This window comes from Polypterus senegalus, chromosome 10 (assembly GCF_016835505.1).
Source record: "Polypterus senegalus isolate Bchr_013 chromosome 10, ASM1683550v1, whole genome shotgun sequence".
Taxonomy (NCBI): Eukaryota; Metazoa; Chordata; class Cladistia; order Polypteriformes; family Polypteridae; genus Polypterus; species Polypterus senegalus.
This window is the reverse complement of record NC_053163.1, coordinates 165,304,647-165,327,582: the sequence shown is the minus strand read 5'-3', so window position 1 is coordinate 165,327,582 and position 22,936 is coordinate 165,304,647. Positions and strand designations below refer to the sequence as shown.

General features: G+C 44.7%; 2 protein-coding genes across 2 annotated transcripts in view; one reads left to right on the top strand and one right to left on the bottom strand.

Moving 5' to 3' along the window:
* LOC120537968 (ras-related protein Rab-3B-like) overlaps window positions 1-434 on the bottom strand; it is a 30,686-nt gene extending 30,252 nt beyond the window's left edge. The window contains exon 1 of the mRNA XM_039767277.1: window positions 85-434. The gene's annotated coding sequence lies outside the window, so the exon portion shown is untranslated. The remainder of the gene's footprint in view (window positions 1-84) is intronic.
* Window positions 435-4,719: 4,285 nt separating this feature from the next.
* The window catches only part of nrd1a (nardilysin a (N-arginine dibasic convertase)), a 34,026-nt gene continuing 15,809 nt past the window's right edge, over window positions 4,720-22,936 (top strand). The window contains exons 1-5 of the mRNA XM_039767276.1: window positions 4,720-5,131; window positions 17,402-17,663; window positions 20,864-20,945; window positions 21,378-21,531; window positions 21,862-21,935. Of these exons, the coding sequence (XP_039623210.1) occupies window positions 4,950-5,131; window positions 17,402-17,663; window positions 20,864-20,945; window positions 21,378-21,531; window positions 21,862-21,935 (754 nt within the window). The 5' untranslated portion in view covers window positions 4,720-4,949. The remainder of the gene's footprint in view (window positions 5,132-17,401; window positions 17,664-20,863; window positions 20,946-21,377; window positions 21,532-21,861; window positions 21,936-22,936) is intronic.

The following is a 22,936-nucleotide window of genomic DNA, read 5'->3' as shown; positions in this document are numbered from 1 at the left end:
GTACAAAGCGAATCGACACTGAAAGAAGAAATGCAGTTTTGCAACCCAAAAACGTTTATTCCCACCCTCCTCCACAGGGCTCACCTTAATTCCCAATGTGCCAACACCGTAGCAGGTAACCCGAAGATCAAGGATGCTTCTCCAGGCAGTGAGTCCGTGTTGTCTCAAATGAAGATTTTCGGCTCAAGAGCGTCCTTCCCAGACGATTCCTGCACCGAGATGGTGTCTGTGCCACTCAGCCAGCCTGCCTGCCCGCTTGCCAGTCCTGTTCTTGCAAACTCGTTCTGAAGGCTGCCTGTGCAAATGGCAAAGCTGCGCTCGACTCCGGTCTCTGCGCCTCCCGGGGTATGAGGTGGAGCCACAGTGAGCTCGTGCGCGCACACACACGCACGCACGTTCACGGACACGCGTGCAGCGGAGCCAGATACACGAGCTACACGCGCCCCCGTTATCGACCGGGACACAGCCGCGTAATGACTGTGCCATTTACATGTGTGGTATTTGAAAGAAGGAGAAGAAGATGTATTTATATAACGCTTTTCACGCTACTCAGAGTGCTTAAGCGAAATCTTCCGGAACACCAATCGCTAAGAATCTGAATGTTTTGGCAAAGGGCATATTATGGACTGGATCTGTGCGTCTTGTGAGTGAGTGTGTAATCTGAGCGCTGTTGTTTCTGTCGGTCAGGTATTATTTTATATAACGCCTTTTAATGGGAAAACTCATTGTCATTGCGCTTTGTTTTTGAAGTATATGTTTTCATAAAGAAGAAGCCCGTGCGGTCAGATATTGTCACCTTGGAAAGTGTTTAGTAGCATTCATGTCAAAAATGTCACCTTGCCAAATAGCATCAATCAAGAGATGTGACTTCAAGACAATGTTTTACAATTGTGTGGATAAGCTTTGGCCTCTGCGAGTCTGTGTGGACGTTGTATGTTCTCCCATGGGTTTGCTTCAGGTAGTCCAATTTCGGTCTTTTTCCCTTAAACGTGCAGGTTAAGTTGATTGGTCGCTTTAAATTAGCTCGATGTGAGTGAGTGTCCAGCCAAGGCCTGCCATCCCATTTGCAGTTGATTCCTGCCTTGTGATCAGTGCTGCCAGGTTAAGGGTTGGCCATTCATATCTCTGTTTCTTAAAATGAATGAGTCTTGGGTTTCAAATTCCTTATCGGTGGACACTTTGCATATTTTCATCATGCCTGTGTTTTTCCCACTTGGCACTCTGGTGTTCCTCCTGCTCTCCCACATGATACAATTAATTCAAACAAGACATGATTAAAAAGCAGAATTCAATTCAGTGGTTGAAGATTTAAGCAGGAAGGCAACATGGTAGAACAATCCAAGTGAGGCAAAGTCAAAGCAGCTGTTATTGTTTCTGTGTCACCAACCGGATGCTAAAATACAGTGAACATTTGCTCCATTTCTAATCTGGTAAAAACACAATTGGACCAGTTTTCTTGAATGGGATGATCGAAAGTTGAGTGTGAATTGGTTTTAACCCCACGTGTGAACATTAGAAGTCTAAGTGCTGTGCACAGTCCAGATTTACAGAGGATTCAGAAAGTCTTCAGGCCGCCTTCACTTTCCATTTTAAATGGATACATTTGCCATTTTTGTCCATCAGTCTACACTCAATAACCTATCATTACAAAGTGAAGATGTGTCTTCAGAAAGGACTGTAAATTTATTTAAAAATTAGAAACTGGACTCTCGTATTCCTAGACGTATTCAGACCCTTTGCTGTGGCACTCCAGATTAAGCTCAGGTGCCTCCTGTTTGCTTTAATTCTCCTTGAGATGTGTCCAGAGCTTGCTTGGAATCCACCTCTGAGACATTGAATTGACTGGACATTGTTTAGAAAGGCACTCCTGTACACGTGGATAGAAGGTTCCACAAGTCACACAGCATGTCAGGACATACACCAAGCCATGAAGTCCAAGGGACTCTCTGTAGACCTCTATGATCAAATTATGGTGAGGCACAGAGCAGGGCAAGGGGATAAAACCTGCATTTGTAAAGGTTTGAGTGTTCCCAAGAGCACACTGACCTCACAAATTGTAAAATGGAAGAAGTTTGGAACCACAAGGACTCTTCCTAAGGTTGGATGTCTGGCCATGCTGAGTAACTAGGTAACATGGGTCTTTGTCTTGGAAGTGACCAAGAACCCAATGGAGTCATGCTGAGATGGGTGAACCTGTCTGATGGATGACCATCTTGGCAGAACTCCATCAGTCAGGTGTTTCTGGTAGACGAAAGCCACTCTTAAGTAAATTGCATTTTAAGGACTCTGAGAGCATGAAGAAGAAGATTATCAATTCTGATGAGACAAAAATGGATCATTTTGGGCAGAACTCCAAGCACTATTTCTGGTGAAGACCAGGCACTGTTCATCACCTACCTAATACCATCCCTATGTTGAAGCATGATGGCAGCACAAGGGACAGGGAGACTGGACAGAATTAGGGAAGGATGAATGCAAATAAATACAGACTGGGGTGATAGTTTAATGACCTGAAGCATACAACCAAGACAACCTGGCTTCAGAAAAAGACTCAGAACATCCAAAGCCCCGACTTGAAACCCATAGAACATCTGTTGAGAAACCTGAAGATGGCAGCTCTCAGTCACTTCCCATCCCTTCTAAGGGAGATTAAGAGGATCTACTAGGAAGAATGGGATAAACACCTCAAATGTAGGTGTGCAAAGCTAATAGAGACTTAACTAAGACAACTTAAAGCTGAAATTGCTGCCAAAGGGGCTTCTACCAAGTACCAAGTTAAAGGTCTGAATGCTGCTAGGAATGAGAGATTTCAGCTTTTGATTTTTAATAAATTTGCAAACCTTTCTACAAACATATTTTCACTTTGTCATTTATGGGTTATCGAGTGTGGATTGATGGGCAAAAATGGCAAATTTATCCATTTCAAATTATATTTACAACACAATAAAGTGGATAAAGCGAAGTGCTGTGCTTATGTGCTTTATGACTCCACTGTTGGTAGGTAGGTCGACAGATATGAGAGGCACTATATGATAGATAATACCTTTATTTGTCTTAAGGGGCCAGTTCACTTTTTTATCACTCACTGTTATGAATGAAGTGGTCACCAACCATTAGAACATCCATCCATCCATTATCCAACCCGCTATATCCTAACTACAGGGTCACGGGCCATTAGAACATGCCTGCTTTAAAATCACAAAAGTATCTCACAGATGCTAGGTCTAATATTATGAACGGGACACCTAACGTGGAGGCTCTGTTGATATCTATGTCCCATGACTATACCCAGGTTAAAATGGTCACTTGCCAACATTGCTTGTGCCTCCCAAAGAAAGTGGGCATGGTTGCCATCGAATCAGTTATTACAAAGTGATGGCCCATACTGCACATTCAGGCTGCTCTTTAACCTGAGTTATGAATTATTGGAGTTTGCTCAAGTGTCTGTCCTGCCTTCTATAACGAGGTGGAGTGGTGATTAGCGCTACTACCTTACATATCCAAGAACTTGACTTTGATTCCAATTCCAGTTCCTGTTTGTATTGAATTTGCACATTCCATGTCGGGGTGGGTATTATTCAGGCTTTCTGTCACATCCCAAGTTGTGGCCAGCGATTAACTGGTACATTTCTTGGGCACAAGACAACTAACTTACTTCAGAGTTACGATGGACAAACGAAACTTTGAACAAATCTTACTACAGAGTTAAATGGTGTAATCTAATATAACCCCACAACACCTGCTGTGCCTTGCTGTGGACTAGCATCCCCTAAAGGACTCATTCGTGCACGTCGTCCAGTGCAGCCTAGAGACTCCAGCTTACCCAAAACGGTAAAAAGGGGTTTCAAAAAACCGACGGACAAATTGTTTCCGTGAATCATTACCTGGTTATCATACTCTAGATGGTATGTGCCGGTTCTCAGATGCGCACTGCAGTATGCCTAAATCTAAAAATAAACCCGTTACCTCAAATACATTCTAGCACGCGACTTTCCCGATCTGCTTTTGTGCAGAAGTCCCTACTCCCTGCCTCTACTCAGTGGCCCTTGCACACACACACACACATATATATATATATATATATATATATATATATATATATATATATATATATATATATATACTGCGGTGGGCTGGCGCACTGCCCGGGGTTTGTTTCCTGCCTTGCGCCCTGTTGGCTGGGATCGGATAATGATAATGGATGGGTGGATATATATATATACATACATACACATATACACACTCTTGTAGCTCCGCTCCGTTCAAGGGGCCGATCAAGTTGGCACCAGCCAGCACAATTCATCGCAGAATGCCACCCTTCTTTTCCTGACAGGCTGTTGGGTAGCTGGCTCAAGCCCCGTCCTCTTCCCGCACGTGGTCGCAGCACTTGCTTAACAACCAATCTAGGACATCTGCTTCGGGTCATCATAGGGTAACGGTAACTCAACCAATGGGTAAAGCGGAAGTTATTTTTCCACCCAATAAGCGACCGAGTTTCCAGGGTTAAGGCGGGCACACTTGTCAGTTTGGGTAGGGTGGTCTGCGCGCGCCGGCCTGGGCGCTAGAAGAGAGCTAGAGCTTGGCGTCGTTGTTTTCCACATTTCTCACATCTTTTAATTCGTTTTGAGTATCTGGAGAAGGACGTGAGCCTGGACTGCGCTTCGATGCAGTAGTATGGCAGTAGTAAGAAACGTTATGCGTTAAACAACAGGCCTTGAAAGTGGTGTTGCTGGTGCAGGGATATCCACGCCTCTACGATTTTCTCGCCAGGTGTAACCGGCGTTGTGCGCCCATTTGCACGCCGATTTGTTTCTCTCGTATGTGCAGACCGGACGGGGCTGACGTCAGTGTCCAGCTTCGGCCGCCACGCCTTACGTTTTGCTGTCAGTGGAGTCTTCCGCTTTGGACGCTCCAGCCCGGACACTGCCGTCTACTCACGCAGAGGTCTGATGATGCCAGGGTCGGGAAAGGCTAGGAATCCCTGCGGGGTGTGTGTACGACCGTCCACCCCTGATCCATTAGACGAAGCAGGACGCCCAGCAGCAGAAGGAAGTGACATGGGAGCAGCCGGCGGTCCTGGGGCCGGAGACGCGGAGATCGTCAAGTCGCCGAGCGATCCTAAGCAGTACAGGTGAGCTGTGACGAGGGGTGAGTTTAACGCAGCTAAATCCGGGGTGTGAGCTTTCTTGTTTGAAGGGAGGTGCAACTTGGAGGCACTGAACGTCCCAGCCTTGACGGCACGGTGGCGCAGTGGTTGACACTGCTGCTCTAGCATCCGGCCTCCACATTGAGTTAGCACGTACACTTTGTGTAAGCGTGCGTGAGTCTCGGGCATTCCTGCAAATCGCCAAAAACGTGTAGGCTTTGAGGTCGCTTGGAATTCCAAAATCACCCATGTGCCCGCTGGACTGGTGCAGTGGTCGGGGCCAACTCCACCCTTCTAACTGGTGTTGCTGTGACTTTGAATTAGTTTAAGCAGGTTTTGGAATGTTGTTATTCTCCTAGCAGTATTGTATGTTTAATTGTTCAGTTTTATTTTTAGCATCCTGATTTTTAGGTCTAAAATCTGTAACTGGATGCCTATTATTAAGAGGTGCTACAAAGTAGAAATTTTAATGTAAGTTGAAGTAAGATACACTGATTTGTATTTGGCTTACTTAATACAGTAATGGGGTAAAAGGTAAGTGCACCCCATAGACATTAATCAATCAATCAATCAACATTTATTTATATAGCACATAATTATACAAAAAAATGTAGCTCAAAGTGCTTTACAAAATGAATAGAAAAATAGAAGACACAATAAAAAATAAACATAAGTCAACATTAATTAACATAGAAGAAGTAAGGTCCGATGGCCAGGGTGGACAGAAAAAACAACAAAAAAACTCCAAAGGCTGGAGAAAAAAATAAAATCTGCAGGGGTTCCAGACCACGAGACCACCCAGTCCCCTCTGGGCAATCTACCTAACAAATTAATGCACAAACCGTAGATCTTCATGCAAACCGACAGTACTAGAGTACTGTGTGCGCTAGAGAAAATTCAGAGAAGAACGACTAGGCAGATTGCAGGACTGTAGGGGATGAGCTTTGAGGAACATTTAAAAGAACTGAGCCTTTTCTGTTTAAACAAAATGAGATTGGTAAGTGACATGATTAAAGTCTTTTAAATTATGGAAGGATTTAGTCCCGTGAATCGCTGGGACACAGTTGGAAACCCGTTTCACACAAAATGTGTCAAGTTTTTTCTTCACATACAGAATCAGGTGGTGTGGTAGACATTAGGACTTTAGGAATCTTCAAAAATGGACTCGATGATATTTTGGAGCAGCTAAATGGATAAGACTGTCAAGCTTCGTTGGGCTGCATGGCGTGTTCTTGTCTAAATTTGTCTAATGTTCAAATTTAGACAACAGATAAAGGTGACATGTTTGCAATAAAACCGCTTTTTCAGTCATTTCTTTAACAAAAATCTCAATAGATGTAGCAATCTGGGTTTTTTTTTTTAGTAATAAGCCCATGTTTTGCCTCAGAAGCTGGTATTGCCCCCTACAGCCAAAATTACTTCTTGTAGGCCTTGTGCAGCCTCTGACATCAACTCAATTACGTTTTTGCTCTTTCTGGTTTTCTTGCACGTGTTTCATTGGAGTTCAAGTCAGGGTTTCGACTAGAAAAGTCCCTAACTCTCCATTTCTTCTTTGTGGATCTAGTAGTGTGCTTCTGATCCTTACTGTGTTGAAAGGTCTGTTTCCAGTTCAACTTCAACTTTTGGAGAGACGGCTTCACATTCTCCTCAAGCACACTTTGATCTGATGTATAGGGTGGTCCAAATTTTAAATATGCCATTTTCATTACGCTATAACTTAAGTTTATTACATAGAAAAATCACCCAAAAAATCCTGGACCATCGAGAAGCGTGCAAACGGACTACATGACGAATCGTCTTCGAACCGAACTGGAGTCGTCCCCGCATAAATCAAAGTCATCCAGACGTTTTGCATCTGCATAATTAGATCTGGACCACCCTGTAGAAGTCATAGTTGACCCCAACTATAAGGTGCTAACTATAAGCAACCCCAGATCAGAACACTTCCACCAGCGTTGCTTCACAGTTCACATTTGGTTTTTCTCCTGAAATGCTGTCTGGTTTGTGCCACGCTTGTCTACCCTCCTCGGATTTAGCCACCCACTGCTACTTTGTTACTGGCCTGCTGCTTCAGATTGTGTGGCTTCACACCTGTCACTGTCATTGGCTTGTTTTTAAAGTTCACATTTTGCCTTTTTCTGTTCACACAGCATTAAGTTTTCACGGTGTCACCTACATTAGGGCTATGACACATGTATTGCTGGTAGCGTGATGTTATTGGTCACCTGGTATGAACTGTTTTGATACCCTTGATACCCTGTAGACAGACAGACAGACAGACAGAATCTTATTTGGCCTCAGGGGGAACTTCTTTTACTTTTTACAGAAGCTTTTAAGAAATTTGGAGCTTCTGTACAACAACAACATTTATTTCTAGAGCACCTTTTCATACAAACAGCTCAAAGTGCTTTACATTATAAAGAATAGAAAAATAAAAGACACAGTAAGAAAACAAAATAAATTAACATTTAATTAACATCAAATAAGAGTAAGGTCCAATGGCCAGGGGGGGGACAGAAAAAAAAAACTCCAGACGGCTGGAGGAAAAAAATAAAATCTGTAGGGATTTCAGACCATGAGACCACCCAGTCCCCTCTGGACAATCTACCTCACATAAATGAAACAGTCCTCTTTGGGTTTAGGGTTCTCACGGAAGGACTTGATGATGATGATGATGGTCACGTAGACTTCTGCCTTTTAATCCATCCATCATTGTTGGAGCCTCATGAAGCTTTGAGTAGGTGGAGGTGATGGCGCAGATCATCGCCACAGAAAACCGGGAAAAAAAAACAGAAGAGAGAGCAGGGGTCAGTACGGATTTTAGAGCCACCATGAATAGTTCTGATAATGAATTGAACATACAGAGTATCGGATTAAGTTATGAGAAGGCCATGTTAAAGTAATGTGTTTTCAGCCGTGTTTTAAAGTGCTCTACTGTATCAGCCTGGTGAATTTCTATTGACAGGCTATTCCAGATTTTAGGTGCATAACAGCAGAAGGCCGCCCGCCTCACCACTTCTTTTAAGTTTTGTTCTTGGAATTCTAATCAGACCCTCATTTGAAGATCTGAGGTTACGATTTGGAATATAAGATGTCAGACACTCCGATATATAAGATGGAGCAGATTATTTAAGGCTTTATAAACCAAAAGCAGAATTTTAAAGTCAATTCTGAAAGACACAGGTGACCAGTGTAGTGACATCAAAACTGGAGAAATGTGTTCGGATTTTCTTTTCCCAGTTAGGATTCTAGCAGCTGCATTCTGCACTCGTTGCAAGTGATTTATGTCTTTTCTGGGTGGTCCTGAGAGGAGTGCGTTACAGTAATCTAGTCGACTGAAAACAAAAGCGTGAATTAATTTCTCCGCATCTTTCAAAGATATAAGAGGTCTAACTTTACTTATGTTTCTTAAGTGAAAAAATTCTGTCCTAGTGGTCTGATGAATATGCGAAATATTAATATTCTGTAAACAGCCTGCTGCTTGTGATTATTCTTTCCATGCACCCTTGTCAGTAACACTTTAAAGCATTGCAGTTTGGAATGAAAAGCAGCAGCTACGGCTGGGAGATATGAACTTAAATTATTATTTTGATTTTGAACAAGACTACAATATCAAATCTGTCAGTTCTCAAAGCCCCTTTAGTGTCAAGATCAGCACCATTATATACCATAAACCTGCTATGTTTTCTCACAATAATATTAAATGAATTTGAAAAGAGTTTTGTCTTTCCTAATAAATTAGCAATGGAAACGGTTTGTTTCCCCATCAAATTGTAACAATTTAATAAATAGCTGTGCCACAAAGAAGATTCTTAAACAGTAATTCTTTTTCCACCCCTTTTTTATGGTATGTCTCATTTGCTTATTTTTGATTTTGATTTTTTCCCCCTTGTGTGTGTGTTTTGTTTAAAACCTTGCTTTCCTCCGTGGCATCAGTTACCGTGTTTACTTGCACTTTGACATCCCAAACCTGATTTCTAAAATGCCATGTAAACCCTTATTCTGATTAGAGAAACCGGGTTATTGGCCTCCGAGAAACTTGATTAAGGCCTCGTATATACTTTACGCTCAGAACGCATCATGGCTGCCACGCGTTCTCGGTGTTCATTTGACGCTTCCTCAGAGCAGGTCCTCAAAAATTAACGTGACGCGTGTGTGAGTTGCAGTACCAGGAAAAAGCCGGAGGGCGTAGCATGATAAAAGTTGGAATTTGACGTCCGAGTCTCTATGTGTGACAGAAAGCTTTGCAGATCCTACGAGATCGGTGTGTGTGCTTCAACGTTTGATGAGCGGTTCAATGTGGTGAAGTACAATGCCGACATCCAGATGTATTTGTGGTGCTTTTATAGTCAAGCGCCACAGATTCTCGATCGGAATGACACGATACATTTTAAAAGTCTCGCATACCGTCTTCTGTGCCGTCTTTTTTTTTTTTTTCATTTTGCAACTTCACAACAGCAACATAATGCGCGGCGCTTTATTTGAGCCACTGAGGGGAAAACAAAATTCAGGAATTGGTGAAAACGTGTATTTTGTGATTTTTAAAGTGGAAATTTCGGCTTTACTATAATCTCAAAATGTTCACTTTAACCTCGTAGTTTACTTTATCATTAAAGCAGACCATCGTAAACGTCATCCCAGTACGGCAAGCAGCAACAGATCACCACACCGAGCACATGACACGTCTGATATTCCAACTCTCTGCACATTTAGAATCTTTAGATTTATACTTGATATCACTTTGATAGTGAAATGCATTAAAGTGTGTATGTTACATGTTACAGATAAATCATTCATTTAGTTTAAATAATGAATACTGTTAATAATTCCACACTTGGGGGTGACACGGTGGCGGAGCGGGTAGCACTGCTGTCTCGCGGGGAGTCGCGTCGCTGGTATTCCCTGCTTGGATTCCACACTGTGCTCCAGTCTCCTTCCAAAGATCTGCGGATTTGGTGCCGCTATAATGACGCTAGTGTTTGTGTGTGCTTGTAGTCGCCTTGTGATGAGCTGAGGCCTCGTCCAGGGATTGTTTCTGTCTCGTGCCCAATGCTTGCTGGAATGGACACATCCCTGGATTGATGGATTTAATCAGTAAGCCTCATTTTCAGAGATTTTGCGGTAAGGTGTCGTCGGAATGTAATGGGTGTTCTAGGCAATTCACCACACAGAGAAGCCGAGCCTGTTCTCGCCGTGATAATATCTTGCACTGCCACCTGGTGGATTCCTCCAGATTTACGTAAAGAACGCGCGCAAGTATGAACAATCCGATGCTTGTGTAGCAGGAGCGTCCGCTGCAGCATGCGTCGCGTCACGTGAAGTATAACCCCGGCCTAACGGCTAGATTTCTCTGTGAATAATCTGGGTATGTGGACTTGTAAACCCTTAACCAGGTGACCGTTCAGGATTTTGTAGTCTGCGCATGTCCATTGCACTCGGTCGTATTGCGTACTGCGCATGTATTTGCTTCACACATGCTTTCTGGAGCAATGCAGCCGCAAAATAATATCTCCAGGCACAAATGCTCAGGTGATTTTTACAGAATTCCTTCTCCTGGCAGAAATAATCTGTCTCAGTATTTCAGAAGTAGTTGAACTTTTGTTGATGAGCTGAGCAACTCTGCAACCCCAATGTCAAGAGCTGTAGGGTAAAGCAGTAAAAGTGGCGTGCGTTGCTTAGTCCGATTACTTTGTAAAGTAACAAGTAACCTGACGCATGTCTTAATGAAGTAAAATTACCTGCGTCGTCGTCGTCGTTGTTCTTTCAGGAGCACTCGGTTTAAGGGAAGAGGCACACATCGTGGCGGGATGCTCCTTTTCAGGGCTCAGTCGCCCAGCTGAGTAGAAGAGTTTGCTGTGTGCAATCCAGTAACAGAAACCTGCAAATAAATAAATAAATAAATAAATAAATAAAGCGGAAAATGATCTATAAAATACAAGAAACCGATCACAGTGGCTGATGATGACGACGATTAACTTTTATTTGCGCAGTTTAATGGTGTCGTAGGGTTTGGAAAGAATTCCAGAAGATTATTTGGCCGCGTATGTATGGTTTCTGCCTTCACCAGGTTATTCACCAAAGTCCAGTTTACGTGAGGGTCTGTCAGTCAATGAAGGTGGAGGTCTCTCTCTCGTTTTATATACGAAACTCTTAATTATCTCTCAAATCGCAGAGCATTATACGTGTACATGTGTATTATCTCCATGATTCGTATCATTTGTAATGGCTCCAAACTATGCATTTGCACGAATGTGCCTTTTCGGTCTCCGAATAGAGCGCAGGTCACTGCAGTATATCTAATCTTTTCATTCTAATTCTGTTTTCTAAATATAAAGAAATCCAATTCTTCAGTTTTATTTGTATTGGTGGTCTAAAATCGGCAACAAAGCAGAGCAGGTAAACGACACGAGATGAGGAGGAAAATGCAATATCTTTACGGTGCTTTTGACCGCTCAAGTTAAAAACCGGTTTTAAAAAGAAGAATTCTTAAAACCGAGTTACAAAACAAGTCTAACAATGGACCTAACCTGTAGTCGAATTGTTTGTTTGCGTTTATTTTCAAAGGAGCCCAAAGAAATGGCGTATCAGAAACCGTATTTAAAGGCACCTGTGAACATCCGCTAAGCGGTTAATATGACTAAAGAGGGAAATGATGAGAAATGTCCTGTAGACATCCGCTAATCCATTAGACAGTCGTCTTTTTCTTATTTCTGTATATTTTTAAGTTTAAACCAATAACCAAAGTTTAAAAACCGCAAAGTGCTCTTTCTTAAAGCAGCTAGACACGCAGTATGGTGCGTATGCAGGAATAAAAGTCGCCGTCCTGCTCGCTGACAGACTGAGGAGACCCCACACTAGGCGACTCTTCAGTTCCACCGGGGGGGTAAACGTTAACATTCTATAAAGTTATTGTCTGTTTTACCTTCATTGTCATCACTCTTTAATTTAATATTGTGTTTACCAGTATGCTGCTGCTGGACTCTGTGAGTTTCCCCTTAGGATTAATAAAGTGTCTGTCTGCCTACACATACCTACCTCACAACGCCATAACTTAGCCATCCAGGACTGGTTTTCTCGCAGTCACTGGGAAGTTCAATTCTTCTGCTAAACAAAAATACATGAAATTGGAATTGAGGTGGCCATTAATGCAGTTTACCCCGTGACTGATGCACAAACTTTGAAGAAAGTGTCCTCCTTCTTCATGTTTCAGTAGTGGACAGTGTGTGACACAAAGGGACAGTTTCTTACACTCTGCACAGACAATTCACTCCTGATGTGACATAAATTACTGTGAATCACTGGCTAGTGCAGTTCTGTGATCACTGACCAGGTTTTTTGGGTGCAAGTTAAGTAAGCAAAAGTCGGCCAGTCAGGGTCTGCTGGAGCCAATCCCAGCTAGCCTAGGGCGCAATGCAGGAACAATCCGCGGGCAGGGTGCCATCCCATCACAGGGTAAACACCCAGTCACACACAACGGGCAATTTAGGATCATTTGCTTTTTGTTTTGGTGGTCACTGCGGTTCTTAAACCTCCAACCCCTTTGCTGCTTTTCAGCTCGCATGCTAAGCATTAGAATGGCAAACATGGTGTGGAACTTTGCTTAGCAGGACCGGTTTTGCTGGGGATGGAGAAGAGCGCATTGTGTGTGCTGCATGTGCCACGATGGCCCTTTCATATGCAGTGATGTGTTTTTGTCTTGTAGAACGGGACCCGGACACAGACAGACGGACACACTCACGTTTATTTACAGTAAGTCGGTGCACAACCCAGTGCCTCGCAGTCTCTGGTGCCTTCCTTCTGGCCGCCATCACTCCTCTCTCCAGCTCCGTCCTCTTCCCCCCGACTCCTGCTCTCGAATGCGGGGAGGCGGCCCCTTTTATACCACCCCGGATGGGCTCCAGCTGCGCCCCCATTCTTCTTCAACCCCAGCACTTCCTGGTTTGGCGGAAGTGCTGGGCTCCAGGGTTCTTCAGGCACTGGGGGGGGGGCGCCCCCTCGTGGTCGGGAGGAGGCACCAGCCCTCCTCCAGTCCCCTCGGGCGTCCCGGCTGGGCGCCACCCCCAGCCGCCTGTGACAATCTTTAGATGCTGTACTGCTTGAACTGTCATGCTGGGAAAACCAAACCGCAGCGCAAACCCTGCCTGTTCTAAACGCTTCTCCTTCTCGTCTTCGCTCTGTTCAGCAACTCCAGCATCCGTGAGCAGAGTCGTCGTCGTCAAGCTTAGAAAGAGCAGGAAGGTGTCGGAAATTAAAGTGCTGAACATTGCATTATTGGCTTTTGCCTATTGATTTTTTTTTTTTTTAAATTCAATTTCAAATTGAATTGAAGATTCAATATATTGCCCAGCCCTACCTTCAGCCACTGTGGCCATCCAGGATCAAAGTTTTGACACCCCAGCTTTAGCTGTCATTTTTTATTTTGAAATCTGCAGATGTGTCTTATAAGTGCTGAGCAGGCGTTCATATTTCTTCTTTAAATTTTGTGAAGTTCATTTTGTAGGCCAAGTGTGCTGTCAGCAGGTTCACGTCGGCCTCCAAAGCTGATCATCTGAATACATGGGCTCTGGAGTCGCATTTTTGACAGTGGAGCCTGCAGTCGCTCGCCTAACTGTCAAGTCAACTCTTTGAAGAGAAAGTAGAAGTCGGCCATGTGTTTTGACAGCGAGCCGCTCGCTCCGACTTTTCTAGTAACTCAATCCCGAAGTTGCGTGGTATTTTGCTGTGGCGGGCAGAACGCTGCTGTCCTGTGCCAGTTCTCATAGACGTGGCACACGCTTGGCTGGGCAGGTGTTACTAGCTGGAGGGGGCGAGTGTAGGCTGTGTTATTAATCCATTCAAGCCACTTATGCAGGATTTTAGAACGTTCTCTATTAAAATGCAATGCAAACCTCAATGTTCTGTTTCTACAGATGGGTAAGAAGGTCTTGATGTTTCGTGCCAGGCCTTAATAAAAATGCATTCGAGTGCAAACCTGTAAGTGCAGAAGCAGCACCAATGTCTGCATTCTTGTAAGTGTGCCCCCCAGAGCAGCATATGGGTGCCCACTCGCCAGTTTAATTCACAGGTCAAACTCCTTCCAGATACTGTTAACCGTTCTATTTATTTGCAAGTAACCGTCCTTGTGAAAAACGCGAAAGGAGCACCACTAGCATGCTGTTGTACTCATTGTGGACGGGGTGCCAGGCCATCGCAGGGCTCTTTGTAACTGGGATCCACTCCTGTTTTTTTATTGTCACACGTGCATCTCCCCAATGGTGGCCGCATTACTCAGAATGCCAATGAGCTTGAATAGAGGAAGTGGGTAATATAGTGAGTGGTGCACTTATGTCTGAACTTGCCAGTTGCCTCACGGTCTGTCTCCGCAGATCCCTCACGTATTATGCAGTCTACACAGCTGGCCTTTTACAAACGAGGCGGCTGCAGATTCACATGCTTGGCTGCACTGGGTGGTGGTCCCTGTCAGGGTAAACGTAACTTATGTGGTAGCATTTAGATAGATAGATAGATACTTTATTAATGCCAAGGGGAAATTCCCATACTCCAGCAGCAGCATACTGATAAAGAACAATAGAGTGACGATAATGCAGGTATAACAGACAATAACTTTGTATAATGTTAACATTTACCCCCCCGAGTCTCATAGTGTGGGGTCTCCTCAGTCTGTCAGTGAGCAGGATGGTGACAGCAGTCTGTCGCTGAAGCTGCTCCTCTGTCTGGAGATGATCCTGTTCAGTGGATGCAGTGGATCCTCCATGATTGACAGGAGTCCGCTCAGTGCCCGTCGCTCTGCCACGGATGTCAAACTGTCCAGCTCCGTGCCTACCTTCCTCACCAGTTTGTCCCTCTTCTTTATGCTGCCTCCCCAGCACACCACCGCGTAGAAGAGAGCTCTCGCCACAACCGTCTGGTAGAACATCTGCAGCATCTTATTGCAGATGTTGAAGGACGCCAGCTTTCTAAGGAAGTATAGTCAGCTCTGTCCTCTCTCTAGCACAGAGCATCAGTATTGGCAGTCCAGTTTATCATCCAGCTGCACTCCCAGGTATTTATAGGTCTGCACCCTCTGCACAGTCACCTCTGATGATCACGGGGTCCATGAGGGTCCTGGGCCTCCTAAAATCCACCACCAGCTCCTTGGTCTTACTGGTGTTTAGGTGTTGGTGGTTTGAGTCGCACCATTTAACAAAGTCCTTGATTAGGTTCCTGTACTCCTCCTCCTGCCTACTCCTGATGTAGCCCACCATAGCAGTGTCGTCAGTGAACTTTTACACGTGGTAGGACTCCGAGTCGTATTAGAAGTCTGATGTATGTTAGTTGAACAGGACTGGAGAAAATCCAGTCCCCTGCGGCGCTCCTGTGTTGCTGACCACAATGTCTGACCTGCAGTTCCCAAGATGCACATACTGAGGTCTGTCTGTACGATAGTCCACGATCCATGGCACCAGGTGTGAATCTACTGCCATCTCTGTCAGCTTGTCCCTGAGGAGCAGAGGTTGGATGGCGCTGAAGGTGCTAGAGAAGTCCAGAAACATAATTCTAACAGCACCACTGTCTCTGTCCAAGTGGAGAGGGATCGGTGTAGCATATAGATGATGGCATCCTCGGCTCCCACCTTCTCCTGGTATGCGAACTGCAGAGGGTCGAGGGTATGGCAGACCTGAGGCCTCAGGTGGTGAAGCAGCAGCCGCTCCATGGTCTTCATCACATGTGACGTCAGGGTGACAGGCCGGAAGTCATTCAGCTCACCAGGACGTGGTACCTTTGAGACTGGGGTGATACAAGATGTTTTCCAAAGCCTCAGGACTCTCCCCTGTTCCAGGCTCAGGTTGAAGATGTGCTGTAGAGGACTCCCCAGTTCCAGTGCACAGGCCTTCAGCAGTCGTGGCGATACTCCATCTGGACCCGCTGCTTTGCTGGCACAGAGTCTCCTCCGCTCTCTGCTCACCTGGGCTGCTGTAGTTGTGGGTGAGGATGTCTCACCTATGCTGGGATCAGCAGAAGGCTGGGTTGAGGGTGCAGCACTCCGAGGTGAGAGTGGGTTAATCCAGGTCAGTTAGCGTAGGAGCTGTCAAAGGGTTTCAGAGGACCACTTGGCTGGCTGGAGTGTGTGGTATGGCGGACCCCATACTGTATGTACAGCCAGTAGTCGTCTTCGTGTAAACTCCATATTAGAATCCTCACATTGTTTTATTACATCCATTTATGAGAAAAAAATCCAAGGATTCTGGGTATGTGTTTTACTTTGCTCTGAAGTGCCGCTTTTTGCCAACATATTGTAATAGAAGCACATAGGAGTCATCTGCTCATTATTTGATTTGTTATTCTGTGCTGAAGTGTGTAATATTTTAAATGTGATATTTGAGTTACTAACTACACAAGAAATAGAATAAATTAAAAAAAAAAAAAATATTTGATATGTTGCCCTACGTGGACCTTCAGTGGTCCTCGTTTTTGGCTCTCCTCGTGTGCCTGAACTCCCCTCGCCTGGCTCTCCGTCTTTAGTGTGCGTTCCCAGAAAGCCTTCTTCTCAGACTCTTTTTTTTTTTTTTGCGCTGCCTTGGCGGCTTCCTGTCTGCTATTTTTTGAACACCTCCAATGGTAGTTGGGCCTCCACCGGGTTACCCTCTGTGAAAACATCATGAATACGTTCTGCTTTGAAGGCGACTCTCGGCGTGCCTCCTACGTCTTTAGTTCTCCTCTTGTGTCCCGGTCTCTCTTGCCTGGCATTTCCTCTGTCGATTACGTCCCCAAAGCCCTACTAACCAATCGGTGTGCTTCGGGGGGACCTGACACACACAAACAGTGACGACATTTCACTATCTAGTAGAATAAGAGCTGCCATCTTAGCCTGCTCCGAGTTTGAGCAGTCAGAATGGACAATGGGGCTTTGATTTGGGAGAAGAATCATTGAGTTTTTCAGACCCATGGTGCATTGCAACTTTAGCTTTGATTTCCTTTGGCCCTGAACCCTACTTGGTGCTCCACTGCAGGGTGTCTGGTTTAAGTCATGTGGTGTCTACGGTCAGGGGAGTGTGGTTGTGTTTGGGATGTTTTGTGGTTGTTCGCTTTCTATTACTAAGACTTTCACTGTGTTTGAAACTGTTTCAGTGTTTTGACCTTCTTTCAGTTCCTTTAAAATCAAAAGAAAACGCGTAGATTTAACAATGTGTCCGTATGCTGACCTGTCATTTGCGGAAAGTCTGTGGGTGTTAACTGTGACTTCTGTTCTGTTCTGTTCTGTTCTGTTCTGCGCAGGTACATTGAGCTGGACAATGGTCTGAAAGCACTGCTGATTTCAGATATGAGCACCTTGGATGGCCAACCAGCCAGCTCTGGGGATGATGGAGACTCTGAGGAGGAAGGTAGCGATAGTGAAGAGGAAGATAGTGAAGGAGACTCTGGAGAGGGCACCGAAGAGGAGTCTGAGGAAGAGCAGGAGGAGCGAGACAGCGATTTTGAAGATCTGGATGATGACTCCAGTGCCACGAAGAAGAAGAGCGGCTGTGCAGAAAAGCAGGTGATAGTCCCGAGTAGGAGTCGGGAGGCTGTCTACCCAAATAGGACTGGCAGCCTAAAGAGAGTGTCTGTCAGAAATGTTAATGTTTACCGCTCCTGGCCGTTCGTTTTGGGAGGTACAGAGTATTTTAATAAATCGTCAGATAGTGGTCAGAGGTTGAGGCGAGTTGACAATTAGACTAGTTGCTCAGTACCCTCCCCATGGCTGCTGACTGTCAGCCTTTTAACTCTTTTAGGGCGGATGTCGACTTTTGTTGACAGGAGGGTTGAGGGCGCATGTCGACAAAAGGGGCGACATCCAGGGGTAGAGGGCGACAATCAGCTGTTAACAGCGACAAAACTCGCCGTTACGTCGCAGACATTCCCTCTCTGCTTGGAGGAATGTTAGAGTCATTGACTCGCCATCTAATCCTTGCGTGAGCGCGACTTACGAGATGTAAACAAAGGCAAGATGGCATCGACATCTCATGAGGCAGTGAAGCGAGTGCAGAAAAGAAAATACCCGGCAGACAATGTTTTGCGCATTATTGCTGAGTCGGACTCTGATTTTTCAGAATCTGATTTTGTTGACAGTGATCAGGACATTGAGCAAGAGAGTAAGGAACCGGCATCAGCTGATCGGACACCAGCCGATGCCACCCCAGCTGATCAGTTGCACAGCCGACACACCTACGGCGATGTTCGTGTGGGCGGAATACCCAGACATTGATCCGTTGGAGCCAAACTGGCTACCGGACTTCACAAGATGGCATGGCTTGCTGTTTGACACAACAGATTACCAGCCGCTGGACTACTTCAGGCTGCTCTCTCCTGATGCCGCTTTTCAGCTACTGTCAGACGAGACAAACGGGTATGCAGAGCAATTGTTTTGAATTGTGGCCTGCGCTTGCACCACATTCTCGTTTTTCAAAGTGGAAACCCACAACAAGAGACGAGATGAAGGGCTTTGTGGCATCACAAATAAAGATGGGACTGGACTGGTGATATGACTTCAGGGAGCATTGGTCCAAACATGCTTTGTCCCCCCTGATGGCTTTGGACAGGTTATGCCATGTGATGATAGGTACCTGCTGCTGCAAAGTTTTATTCACTTCTGTGATAACCAGAAGCAAATGCCAAGGGGTGAGCCAGGCTATAACCCCACGTATAAAGTTCAGCCCCTGCTTAACATTGTGGGACCAACATAGAAACCATTTGATCAGCCTGGCCGTGATTTGTCTGTGCATGAATCTATGATCAAATACAAGGGACGCCTTTTTTTCTGCCAATATATGCCAGACAAGCCCACCTTCTAAGGCTTCTGGCACAGAGCCTAAGCACCAGAAGAAGTTTAAAACACTCCAGTGGAGGGTTGTACTACTGGATTTGCTCCGGGAACTAAAAAGTTATGCTGCAGTAGTGCGCCACTATGGCATTAATGAAAGCACCACACGCTACATAAAGAAGAAGGAAGCAGCGATCTGGAGTACCGTATCTGTAAGTTCCTGTGATAGCGCCAAAAAGGTAACGACCGGAAGGAATAAAAATATCGTCAGGATGGAATCTGCCTTGGCATTGTGGATCACCGACTGCAGGAAGAACATCATCCCCTTGGACGGTAACATCAGCCGTGAGAAAGCACGGAAATTGTACCAGCAGTTCGCTACAGGAGACAATGTAGCAACTTCTCATCACAATGTTCCTGAAACTTAAGAAGAAAAGCCAGCACGAAACCCCAACGGGAGACGACCCGTCCAAAGATACGACTCCTCCTGAAGCACCTGAAGAGGAGGTGCCACCCGAGGAGTTTTAAATCCTGTGCATCGTACTGCACATCATCATCAATATCATTCATCATTGGAGAGCATTGGAGAACATTTTACTGTATTTTAATTCAATGAAATTATTATGTATTTACTCTACTTATGACAAAGAAAACGACAGTGCATACCAAAGAAAACGCACTTGGGACGTCTTTTTTTCTGCCAATATATGCCAGACAAGCCCACAAAGTATGGCATAAAGGATTTTGTACTGGCAGAAGCAAACGCTGGTTTCGGCCTGAAAGTAATCGCATATACAGGAAAGTATTTGTGTCAAAGAGAGAACTGTCCCTTGACAAGTCGGGTTGTGCTGGAGCTGCTTCAGGGCTATGAACATTTGGGTCATGTTGCATACATGGACGACTTTTATACATGCCCAGAATTGTTCATGGAGCTACAGAGCAGGGGAATTGCAGCTTGTGGCACAGTGAGGGTGAACAGGAGACACAGGCCTGAAGATGAAAAGAGGGGACAATATGGTTTTCATGCAGGTGGCAATGGCACGATGTCAAACGGGTGACTTGTCTCACGACAGTACACACGAACAATATACGTGAGAAAGTGCAGCAACGGACAATTGAACAGGAGACGCCAGTGCAACACGTATTGTGAGGAGTGCAACACGGCCATGCATGTAAATTGGCCGCTTAGAGCGAGATCAGACTTGGCAGGACTTTGCTGTGTAACATGTCTGTGAAATCAGAGTATGCAGGCTCGTACAACATAAAAAAAGTTAATATTTGTTGTCGATTTTGTTGATGTTGATTTAAGAAAAAGTTAGTTTTTGGAAAAAATATTCAGCCCTGGGAGAAAAGAAACCAAAAAAGGGCCCTAAAAGAGTTAAAGGAACACTTCATCCGACGGTCGTCATTTTTTTTTTTCTGTTTCCTACCCCAACAGGCACCACTGATCCACTACTCTGCAGTAGTATGCAGGCTCATACAACATTGGACATTTGTCAAAAGGAAATATTTGTTGTTGATTGGATATGTTAAACAATTGCTTTGTGTTCTTTTTTTAAAAAGTTAATTTTTGTAAAAATATTCAGCCCTGGGAGAAAAGAAACAAAAAAACAAATCAGCCCTAAAAGAGTTAATTCATATTCATACAGTAGCACACAGCCAAGAGGAAGCTGCATTGTTTAAAAGTACTCGTTGGCATTTCACCTAACAGGCTTGTGCTCACACTGGCATCCAGTTTGTAATTTTTGCTCAGCTAAATTCAATTCTACGTCTTTAAGATGCCTTCTCTGCTGTGATCTCGTGAGTTTGGTTCAGCCTCCTTGTGCAAATGAAGGGCATGAGCCTCTACTGTACTGTACAAGTGTAATAGTCTGTATGAATTGATGGGAACTTTTTAGGTGGACGCGGGGTCTTCTCTAATACCTTCTTGTTTTCAGTCTGCAGCCGCCCTGTGCATTGGTGTTGGAAGCTTCAGTGACCCCGATGACTTGCCCGGATTGGCGCATTTCCTGGAGCATAGTAAGAAACTACTCCGTACCCATTGTGACGTCTGTCCATGTCTGCACTCTTGAATGTGTAACTAGCTTTGTGCGTTGCATAGCTGGCTGCGATTTTTATTTTTAATTGTTCCTTTAGTTTATTAAGTGATCAGGCAGTGTAGGTAGACGTGCAACATTTGAAGGAGCTGTTGGACCTTCTGGTGCACTAACTGGAGGGATGTGCTTTGTGTTCTGAAGTGCATGCGAAGCACTTTGCAGTGGTGTTCACCCTAAAAGCTTCTCTGTGACGCTCATTCTCTAAAAATCCTTTTCCAGAAAGTCCGAGAGTAGACGGCACTAGACTTTAGGGTTGGAGTAACTGCCAGTGAAAGCTGATAAATCTGTAAAAGGGGGAAATGAATCTGAAGTCCCATTCTAAAAAGTGTCTATTCCTCCTTTCTCTGCTTTCCAGTGGTATTCATGGGTAGTGAGAAGTACCCGGCAGAGAATGGCTTTGACGCCTTCTTGAAGAAGCATGGTGGCAGTGACAACGCTTCCACAGACTGTGAGAGGACTATCTTTCAGTTTGATGTGCAGAGGAAATACTTCAAGGAAGCCTTGGACAGGTAAATGGACCACCAGCGTTGGCAGGGTCTGACCCAGTCAGTCGTCACGCTTTCTAGAACTTACATCTGCTTCAACGTTGGTGTTCACGCCTTGTGCTGAGTTGCTCTTTGATTTGTATGGTGTAATTAACTCCGTCTGCAGTAAGGATGTGAATATTTCGGCTTCCATTTTTGATTAACAGTAGCTGTGCTCCAGCTATAACCCAAACTTGAATTACGTAGGTTTGAGGGCATTTGTGAGGGTAAAAAGCCCTTAACTCTGGGATCTGCATCAGACACGTGCCATTTGTCTTTACTGTTTCTAATTGTTCCTCTTTTTGCTTCTGGCAGGTGGGCTCAATTTTTTATCTGTCCACTTATGATCAAGGATGCAGTGGATCGGGAGGTGGAGGCTGTAGATAGTGGTGAGGATTGGTCACTTCTGTGAAGCTCGTGTCTTTTATAAATTGTCTGGTGTATTTATTTGTTTTAATGTGTTCAATAATACTGTATTGCATCGATTTTGATGCTCCCTCTACCAGTGGTCCTTGTGCGTCTCTGTAGAATGACTAAGACTCTCAACATTTCCATCCACCGATTTACTGAGCCAATGTGTCCAAATTCAGGGTCTCAGAAAGCCAAAGCCCATTATGACAATACAGGGCACAAGACAGGAACTGGCCCAGAACTGGAGATTTCATCGTGAATTGTCATGAATTTCATTGACCTACAGTTATTTAAATTGAAAAAGAAGACGCCTCACAGCTTGACTTTTAGGTAGTAGGCACTGAGAAGTGGCCATTACAGAATACAGACATGATGCACTTGAAGAAAATGTCTAACACTCACTGAATTTATGTTCGGTCTATGCTCATGAACTGTGCACCTCCTCTTTGCATTTCACATTGCTCTTAATCCATGAACTGATGGAAACTTTACAATCATTGCACGTTGTCAACAGCACACTCGGCTCACAGTGGCCTTGCTATCCTAGTAATGAAGTTTGGAAATTCAGGAGGGTAGAAACTGTAAACCCTGAAACAGCTGAGCGTTTCCATCCCATTCGTCCGGAAAGAAGCCTGCTACTGAACACATGTGCCTGTTCACGCCAGGGCAGATAATTAGTGAACAAACGGAAGTGGCTAAATGTCCTCACCAAATGCAAAGCAGACACAGTTGAGCATGGCTGGCAGTACCATCATGGCAGTAAAATTGTATCTTAAGGAAGACCTGACCAATAGGTTAGCATTGTTTCCCATGACAATTGTGCAAAGCAGTGTAGCAGATGGCTGTGTTAACATCTCTCTACACTAGCTGACGGTTTGGTGTAAACCTTACAAGTCTTTTGCTTTGAAAGTCTACAGTTCAGTCTTTTCTAGATGTAGCAAACTTTATTGGTATAAAATCAATAATTTGCTACCTCATT